At 46.2% G+C, this 10,396-nt stretch overlaps 1 protein-coding gene across 1 annotated transcript in view; it reads right to left on the bottom strand.

Annotated features, from left to right (window-relative positions):
* Window positions 1-10,396, bottom strand: part of LAP3 (leucine aminopeptidase 3) — a 21,030-nt gene that overhangs the window by 2,428 nt on the left and 8,206 nt on the right. Inside the window, exons 7-11 of the mRNA XM_029952317.1 lie at window positions 8,592-8,643; window positions 8,243-8,387; window positions 6,748-6,836; window positions 5,911-6,021; window positions 3,139-3,201 (exon numbers count right to left, since the gene is read on the bottom strand). Of these exons, the coding sequence (XP_029808177.1) occupies window positions 3,139-3,201; window positions 5,911-6,021; window positions 6,748-6,836; window positions 8,243-8,387; window positions 8,592-8,643 (460 nt within the window). The remainder of the gene's footprint in view (window positions 1-3,138; window positions 3,202-5,910; window positions 6,022-6,747; window positions 6,837-8,242; window positions 8,388-8,591; window positions 8,644-10,396) is intronic.

Raw genomic sequence — 10,396 nt, forward strand, 5'->3', positions numbered from 1 at the left:
CTTCAGGCTCTGGGCTGTAGTGTAGAGCCCGGTTGGGATTCTCTCTCTCTTTCTCTCGTCTCTCTCTCTCTGTTCCTCCCTCATTTGCGCTCTTTCAAAATAAATAAACTTAAAAAAATTTAAAACATTTATTTCTATTTTATAAACAAACATTAGAAAGTAGTTTTAATGGGGCACCTGGGTGGTTCAGTCAGTTAAGCGTCTGACTTCAGCTCAGGTCATGATCTTGTGGTTCGTGAGATCAAGCCCCGCATCGGGCTCTGTGCTGACACCTCAGAGCCTGGAGCCTGCTTCAGATTCTGTGTCTCCCTCTCTCTCTGACCCTCCCCTGTTCACACTTTCTCTTTCTCAAAAATAAATAAATATTTAAAAATATTTTTTAAAAAAGAAAGTTTAATGATTTTAAAAGTCTTCTGGGTACAAGTATCATAATTTACCTTTCATGGAGCATTTAGGCATCTCTAATTCCTTAATATTTCTAATCATATCTGCTATAAAACTCTTTTTCTTTCTTTTATATTTTTTGAAAAAAGTGTTCTTATTTTATCATACTTATTTCATCATTTCCTTCTTCAACAAAGTTGCATCATCTTGGCTGATTTCTCCTTCTACATTAATATATTTTTAAAAATCAAGTTAAGAATCCAGATTGCCAGGTTTTTGTGGGCACACATTCCTGAGTGCCAACCACAAGTAGATGCTGCAGCTCAGTGGTGCCTTCTCTGGTACCAGTGCCAGCTGCAGGCACGTTTGCTTGTTGCCTCCCTGGTCCTGGCTGCAAACTCTGGGGCAGGGATCAGGTTCGTTCCTAAGTATCTGGACAGAGCCTCACACACTGCCTGGCACCCAGGAGCTCAGTATTTATGCGAAGGGAAAAGACAACCCCAGTACCATTCAGTGCTAGGACAGGCATGGAATATCAGAAGAGACACCACAGAAGATGAGGGAAATTCTGTCATTTTCGCAAGGTGGCACCTGCTACCTGTAACACAAGGCATGTCCAGGCTGCTCCTTAATTTTTACCTGTGGTTATGCATGGTGGCTTTGCGTTGACTGTTTGTTAGCATCTCCCCCACAAAAACTGAAACTTGAAGACAGAATTATATACACTGTTTTGTAAACTTTTTGACAATGAACAAAACTTTCCATATTCTTCCATTTCCTCAGAGTTGGGATTAGTGGCCATATACCCCAGTGAATGATCCCCTACATTTGCCTGTTTGTGGTGTTTGCATACATCTCTGACTTAAGAAATAAAGCTTAGTAATTCCTACCAAATAACACCAGCATTCTTCACAGAGCTAGAAAAAACAATCCTAAAATTTGTATGGAACCAGAAAAGACCCCAAATAGCCAAAGGAATCCTCAAAAAGAAAATCAAAGCTGGAGACATTACAATCCCAGACTTCAAGCTCTGTATTACAAAGCTGTAATCATCAAGATGGCATAGTACTGGCACAAAAACAGACACTCAGATCAATGGAACAGAACAGAGAACCCAGAAATGGATTCACTAATGTATGGCCAACAAATCTTTGACAAAGCAGGGAAGAGTTTCCAATGGAATAAAGAGTCTCTTCAACAAGTGGTGCTGGGAAAATCGGCCAGCAACATACAGAAAAGTGAACCTGGACCACTTTCTTACACCATAAACTCAAAATGGATGAAAGACTTAAACATAAGACAGGAAGCCATCAAAATCCAAAGGAGAAAGTTGGCAAAAACCTCTTTGACCTCGGCTGCAGCAACTTCTTACTCAACACGTCTCTGGAGGCAAGAGAAACAAAGGCAAAAATGAACTACTGGGACCTCATCAAAATAAAAAGCTTCTATAAGTGAAGGAGACAATCAGCAAAACTAAAAGGCAGCTGACAGAATGGCAGAAGATATGTGCAAGTGACATATCAGATAAAGAGTATCCAAAGTCTATAAAGAACTTATCAAACTCAACACCCAAAAAACAAATAATCCAGTGAAGACATGGGCAAATGAACAGACACTTCTCCAAAAAGGACATCCAGATGGCAAACAGACACATGAAAAAACACTCACCATCACTCATCATCATGGAAATACAAATTAAAACTACAATAAGATACTCCAGTCAGAATGGCTAACATTAACAGCTCAGGCCATGACAGATGTTGGTGAGGCTGCAGAGAGAGAGGATCTCTTTTGCACTGCTGGTGGGAATGCAAACTGGTGCAGCCACCCTGGAAAACAGTATTGAGGTTCCTCAAAAAACTAAAAACAGAACTACCCTACAACCTGGCAACTGCACTACTAGGTATTTATCCAAGGGATATAGGTGTGCTGTTTGGAAGGGGCTCATGCACCCCAATGTTTATAGCAGCGCTATCAACAATGGCCAAAGTACGGAAAGAGCCCAAATGTCCATCAATGGATAAAGAAGATGAAGTATATCTATACAATGGAGTATTACTCAGTAATCAAAAAGAATGAAATCTTGCCGTTTACAATGACATGGATGGAACTACAGGGTATTATGCTAAGAAAAATTAGAGAAAGACAAATACATGACTTCACTCATGAATTTAAGATACAAAACAGATGAACATAAGGGAAGGGAAGCAAAAATACAAAAACAGGGAGGATGGCAAAACATAATATACTCTTTAAATAGAGAACAAACAGAGGGTTACCGGAGGGGCTGTGGGAGGGGGGGATGGGCTAAATGGGTGAGGGGCATTAAGGAATCTACTCCTGAATCATTGTTGCACTATATGTTAACTAACTTGGATGTAAATTTAAAGTTAAAAAAATAAAAAAAAGCTTAGAGGCACCATTTCATTTTGTTAATCTTGGTCAACCCATGGGCCACACCCACACCACGAATAAGCTAACTCTCCAGGAAAGAGAGCAATACTCTGGTATCTGATTACTCTGTGCCGTGAGTGCCTGGATTGTACATTTTTTCCAAAACATCGCAAGTGAACTACATTAATAATTGATTAATAATAAGGAATTTTGAAGAGTTAGCAATTTAAAACAAAAACTGGTGACCCGTATGTAAAAACCCAGAATTCTTCATGACATTTGGGCAACTCAGGTCTGTTTGAGTCATTTGTTCCTTCAGGTTTCGTTCCTCTCTACCTCCCAATTCTCTCTCAAACCTACCCACGGCTCTCTACCACCACCGCTACCGCTGTCAGCCACCACCCGGACTACAGTGTTAATACTCTGCAAAACAAAAAACTTGTGGAAATGTCCAAATACACACAATACAGAACAAGACATGCACAGATACCCATTCACCAGCACGAACAGTAACCAACTCCTGGGCAAGCCTGTTTCATCTATACCACCCCCTCCACCTGTCCTGCTCAACAGATTGTTTTGAAGCCATGTGCAGATACTACAACATTCACCCTGACACACACACTCACATGTCCACGAGAGTCAGCAAGCACACACGGCTCACCAGCCTAGCTGGCCTGCAGTCACCTCGCGCCCTTCTCCAGCGCATCCTGCACACGGCCAGCACGGGCCCTTTTGCGGCACAAACATGATCTCATTGTCCCCAGCGTTTCCTGCTGCACTTGGCTCAGGACAAAACCTCGTAACATGCCAAGGCTGAGCCGGGGCCTGGAACCTCCCAGAATGTTGGCCTTGTGCGCCCGGCCCAGCCACACCGTGCTCTCCTCGTCCCATTCAGTGTTGTCCCACAAGCCCCGAAGTGAAAGGTGCCCTCCACTGGGATGCCCTCCTCCACCCAGGGTGCCTCTGCTCTCAGATCCCGGCTCAAGCAGCGGGTCTCAAACAAGACGCCTGACCCTCAAGTAAGAATGTGGTATCTTCCACTAAAGGAAAAGGAAATGACAGACATAAATATTTAATATGATCCAACTAAGATCAAGGCTCTGAAGCTGACTCCATTACTTACTTTAGAAAATGATCTATTTTTTTTAATTTTTAAGAAATTTTTTAAATGTTCATTTATTTTTGAGAGAGACAGAGACAGAGTCCAAGCGGGGGAGGGGCAGAGAGAGAGGAAGACACAGAATCTGAAGCAGGCTGCAGGCTCCAGGCTCCAAGCTATCAGCACAGAGCCTGATGTGGGGCTTGAACTAACAAACCATGAGATCATGACCTGAGTGGAAGTTGATACTTAACCAACTGAGCCACCCAGACATCCTGAAAATGATCTGTTTTCTACATAATTACATAACTGATACGATCATCAATTTCAGAATTACCAATAGCAGAGTCATACTTTCCTCGTTCTTTCCCAAGGCTCAGGTGGAGCCATACATTGAGGTGCTAACTGGAGTTACCAGAGCTGTCATGGTCTCACAGAAACAGCAAAGCTCCAAGGATGTCACCCCTCTTGCTCCATCCCAAATCACAACGATGCATTAGAAAAATGAAATGAAATAGAAACAGGTAGCATCCCCTGAACACGCCACCGTTCCTACAGTCTGGCACAGGCCTCGTTTTTCAAGGACAGAATGTCTGCCAGGTCAGGGGCGTCCACCCGTATATCTCACCCCCTCGGCGCAGAGACTCCTCCTCCTGTTAACGAGGTGCTACCATACCCCTTTCACAGATGAGACAACTGAGGCCCTGTGCAAAGTCACATGCTGTTAAGATGCAGGACAAGCTTTAAAATCAGGCCACTATCTCTGAAGACTGTACCTCCTCCCACCATGAACCTGGTGTTGGAAAGCCTTTCTTACTGTCCCCTTCCATCACAGTTCCTGGAACTCAGGAGGCGCTCAGTCACTGTGTGGGGAGCTTCAGCCAGGCCAACACCTGGGCTCACCCATCAGCTTGCTCTCAGCTAGCTGGGGCCAATTTTCTCACTCTCAGAGTGGGGAAAAAAGGGAGGGGGCTGTGCTTCCTCATTTACAGAAAGGGTGCACGACCACCCACCTCAACCCACCTCACTGCCACCCCCCAAACACCAGCCTCGGCACCTGTACCCTCAGCTCAAGTCTGCTAAATCAAACAGGGAAATAAAAGACCACAAAAATACTAAAATGCACTATTGTTAGAGGGAAAACATGAACTGATTTCTGCTAAAGTAAAGGCTCATGTGATCAGAAGAAGAATAAAAACCAAAGGATAAAAAAAAAATGATCTGAATTTTAACCTTCGAAGAGGCAGAAACAGAAGGAGTCCCTGGCAAGAGAACTGCTGGCTGACAGACTCCTGGATTTGCTCTCTGCAGCAAGGCAGGGCCTGCTGCCATCCCTTGGGAATGGAGCTGTTACTCTCCCGAGCAGTGGTGAGGGCCTGCACGTGCAGATGCCGTATTCAAGAGGCTTTCTAAAAGCTCCCCCCAGTCTCCAGAGGTCTGCCAGGCAAATGCACTCAGTGCCAGCCAGCACTGACGCTCCAGGGGGGCAGGTAGCTTGCCCAAGGCTGAGCCACCGTTAAGCGGGAGAGACCCTGAGTTGGCCTTCGAGCTCACGCTTCACACTGCATGTCACACCGCACCTGGTAAAAGATGACCTTCCTACCCAACCCCACAACATTTTTTGTTTCTTTATAACATCGAGTACAAAAAGTTCAGAAAACTCAGCTGGCATCAGATACATTATGATGAACACAAACGGCTACTGATTTGGGGATTTATCACTAATCCTTTCAGATCTGTATCAAATAGCAATCACACCACAAAACGTCTCGTGTCAATTTTAGATGCCACTCTGGGTGGGCTGATACAACCCGCTTGTTATTTCTTTTTTCTTTTAGAGGTACAGCCTGAGATGTTTTAAAACCACAAATCTAATGTTCAAAACAGCTTAAGCTGCAGAACAACCCTTTTGGTGAAAGATGTCTGAATGCAAGTGGCGCGGGCCCACTTTCAGCAAGACCACGCCCCGAGTGAACGCGTGCGCCCTATGCCGACAAATACGGCCCTCCTCAAAGGCAGGGGAAGCAGGCTGTCTGACCTGTTAGGGTGGCGGCATTGATGATGACCTTTGGGTTAAAGGTGTGTGCGTAACACAGCGCATCGGCCAGGATGAGCCTCCCCTCCGCATCCGTGTTATCGATCTGCAGAGAGAACGATCCAAAAAAAAGAGGGTAAGATAACACAAGTAATACCAAAACCAGATACAACCCTGTTCAACTTAAACATAAGAAAAGTAGTGTGACATCTGTCACTCGGTATCAAAACATCCTTCAGTTAGAATAGGAACGTATTTCCTCTGAAAAGCAAATATGCTTTAAGAATCCTTGATGACCAAAAGTCACAGTGACGGGCCAGCCCAGATCTCCACACAGAACTCTTTGAAACTTCAGCAACTTCACATATATCACATTCCCTCCTTTTAAGCAGAGGCCAGGCCTCATGGGCAGTGCGTGCGTGCGTGCGTGCACGTGCCCGAGCAGAGGACCCGCCGCCACGTCCCCAGAAGTGCAGAGCCCACAATTCAGGGTGGTGTGTTCCCCCTGAACACCAAAATGGAAAGCTTAGTCATGGCATAGCTAAAGACAGCTCTGGCTTCGCTGCTCTGCTGGCATGTCTGAGCTGTGCAGGGCCTGCTGCAGACCTGGGGTCATCCGTGTGTGTACCACACAGGGGAACAGTAAGACAGGGAAAATGTTCTTAAAATTTCCCATAAAATACTTCTGATGGCATGAAAAGCCACTTGCAGTAAGGACACCGCCCTCCTCTAAATGGAGCCTATGCTCTGCTTCCCGTCAGGTGTGTCTGTGTGGCCACTGGGGATTCCCTTCGGAACACCTGAATGGGGACGGCTGTTTCCACTCACACACCTGGATGGTCTTCCCGTTCTTGGCTTTCACGACATCCCCAGGCTTGTTGGCCTTGCCGCTGGGCATGTTTTCACAGAGAGGGGCCAAACCTATTGGAAAAGAATATATGAATGAAGATGAAATGTGCCGGGTCCAAACTCACCCCCCAAAGGACTGAGGCCACTGGTGGGCTATCAGAAGCATGCCAGAGACATCACCTTAAGCAAGTGATCAAATTTAGCATCACCCGTGAGTGACACAGCGGACGTCATGTGCACCGGCACCAGGAAGTGCATGTCACTCATGCAGGATTCTTACCAAGGAGTCTAATCTGATTCCATCCTGAGGACACAACCAAACCAACCCCAACTGGGCACCATCACAAGACAAGCCCGAACCCTTCAAAACTGCCAATATCATGAAAGAAAAAAATAAAAGGGGAGGGAAAAGGTTCCAAAACAGAAAAAACTTGGAGACATGCAACCACATGCAATGTGTGATCCTTAACTGGCTCTTAGATTTCAAAAATAAAAACGTGTGTGGGTGTGTGTGTGTATAAAACGCACATTTTTGTGGACAACTGGGAAGTCTGAGTCCGGGACTATATCAATCCCTGGAAATGAGAAGGGCAGTGTCACTGCACAGGATGTCCCTGTCCTTAGGAGACAGACACGTGCTGAAGCATTCAGCGGTGACATGGCACATCTGCGACTTACTTTCTAACGTTCAGCAGAGAAGAGGATGTTGGCCGGAGGGGAGAGGGCACATGTGAAACGGACCTGACTTCCAAGTTCACCTTCCCTTGGCATAAACCATGACGGACGGGACTCCAAGCCCTCATTTAACCTAAGTCCCCACCCTGTCCCCACACTCCTCTGAGACGGCAAGCCCCCAGCAGTGTGTCTGTCATCCTGAATGACACAAAGAGCAGCTGGGGACAGAACGCGTTTTGTGTCCCTGACATTTTCTGTATTTCATGCCACGTGATGGGCCAGGAGCCTGAGGCAGCCATCCCCGAACGAGCAGGGGTGCCCTCCCGCCCAGACTGCTGAGCAGTCCTCACCGGAGCAGGTCACGAGAGCCACCCGTGTGCCCATGCCTGCTGGCCACTCTCTGCAGAAGTACAGAAACTCAGGCCTAGTTACGGCCCACGCTCGCCAAACACACAGAACTCCACACTGTGCTACTAGCTTCTGCCTGGGGAAAGCTTGGGGCAGCTGTTGGTTAAGCTCAGTTAAGCGGCCAACTCTTGGTATGGGCTCAGGTCGTGATGGCACAGTCGTGAGGTCGCGCCCCCTCGTTGAGCTCCATGCTGAGTGTGGAGCCTGCGTGGGCTTCTCCTCCCTCTCTCTCTGCCCCTCCTTCGCTCACTCTTAATTAATTAAATCTTTAAAACACACACACACATACACACTTTTGATTTTTTTTTTCAGGTTAGAGGAAACTATGTTTGCTGCCCGTTCTGCCATCTGACTGGATTCCAGAACTCTCCAGGGCACGCCCCCTCGCCCCTCACCTACGAGGTTAATGGGGAGGTCAAGCTTGGCGGCGGACACGATGGCTGAGCAGATGGTGGCAGCTCCTCCCATGTCAGCCCTCATGAGGTCCATGTTCGCAGAGGCCTTGATGGAGATGCCGCCACTGTGGTGACAAAGAGAGGGCTCACGTCACTTTAAGAAAGGATATATAAGCTGAGGCACCATCCACGGAGCAAAGGAAATTCAAGTTCCTAAACTGAGAATCTGGATGATTTCAACATTTTAAAAGATGACATTGCAGTCTTTATAAAAATATAAACGGGCGTCCTAGCTTGCTTTGTTTCTTGTGGAATAAAACGTAAGCGGTGTCCGTGGAACCATTAGTACAGCAAGCGATCGGTGCTGCTCAAATCCCATCTCTGCGTTAGCTCCTCCGCTCCTGACACCCACACAGATTTGTCTTTTCAGCAAATTTTATGAATCAGTCAACTTACTGAGCCTGAGGGTCACACACCGTTAAGGAAAGCCAACAAGCTCAGAAGCCTGGGAGGATCTCTCTCAAGCCACAAAAGGACAACTCCTTCCGACACCCCTAAGGTGCCCCGCATCCTGCTGACAGCAAAACACAACCCGCATCAGGCAGAGCACGAGGACGACGCTAACCCGAAGCCTTAACGACAGAGCTCAAAGCCGAGCCGAGAAGGGCTTCAGTCGGCGGCAAGCCCACACTGCTCCCCGGAGCAGGCCTCTCGACTACCTCGTGACTTCTCTGCTTCCAGTCTGCAGGAGTCCGGCCACCGCGTGCTCTGCAGGCTGGGCTCGGGGCCGGGGCTCTGACTGTGAGTCCTGAGATCTGCTGCTGACCTGGCCTGGCCGCTCCGGAGTCTATTCCCTGCACTGAGCTCCGCTTTCCTTAGAGATCAGGTCCTAATTCTCACTCACGTCAGAAGCTCTGGATAATTAGATGGCTACAATTACACCTAGAATTAAAGATGATCCACTGGCTCAGGATAAGAAAAGAAATACATTCCTGGCCCAAGAAGTCCAGGGAGCAGCCCGTGGGGGCAGAGGGAACACACCAGGCCAGGGGGCCATTCTGTCCACTCGCCACAACCTCCCACCTTCCAATCACAGGGCCACAGTTCCAAGTGACCACCACAGAGCAGCGGTTCTCACTGCTCACCTTTTAGACATGAATCCACCCGTGTCTTTTCTACTGAATCCATCTTGGTGAGGACACCAAATGTCTTTGGGATGTTTGGCGCGGGTTCTATACATAAAGGTCTCCCTGTATCAGTCTTATTACCACTTCATTACCCACACAACTACCATTCCTACCAAAATAAAAAATACCTATCTCAACCAACACCCCAGCAGGCTTTCTCCTTCTGTGTGTGTGTGTGTGTGTGTGTGTGTGTGTGTAAAAATCGTAAGCAGAATCTAAAATCTATATGTAAATGCAAATGATGCAGCCAAAGGAATTTTGACAAAGAAAAGCAAAACTGGAGGGCTCATATTACTACATTTCAAGACAAAACTATTCACTAGACACTTGGTCACAAGGTCCTGGGGAAAGGACACAGAGGCCAGAGGTAGACCCACAATTATATGGTCGATTGATTCAACAATGGTGCAAGGTAGTTCAATGGAGAAAGGACAGTCTTTCAAAGAAACAGGCTTGGAACAAAAAGATATCCATGTGGAAAGAAAAAAATGCAATGCTTTACCCAGCAAAGGCAAAAGTTCAAAAAGGATCATAACCTTAAATGCTACAACTGTAACACTTAGAGAAGAAAACACAGACTTGGGCATTGGCAATAATTTCTTAAATAGAGAAACAAAAGCACAAAGTATAAAAACAAAAATTGATAAATTACACTTCGTCAAAACTAAAATTGCTCTTCAAAAGAGATCACTTAAAAAAATGAAAAGGTAAGTCCTCAGAGTGGGGGAAAAAGATGCTTTCAAAACACTGATCCAACAAAGGGTTTGTACCTAGAATATCATAATGTACACAATGTATAGTTTTAAAAACTTCTTAGTATGACAGTCTTATTAAAAAAAGGTGAAAGATCTAAACAGACACTTCATTAAAGATATACGAACAGCCAATAGGCACAGTGAGAATGCTAAACACCATTAGTCATTGGGGAACTAACCAAACACAAAATGAACCCCGGAGCTACTGCCAC

The sequence above is a fragment of the Suricata suricatta genome, chromosome 1, assembly GCF_006229205.1.
Source record: "Suricata suricatta isolate VVHF042 chromosome 1, meerkat_22Aug2017_6uvM2_HiC, whole genome shotgun sequence".
Taxonomy (NCBI): domain Eukaryota; kingdom Metazoa; phylum Chordata; class Mammalia; order Carnivora; family Herpestidae; genus Suricata; species Suricata suricatta.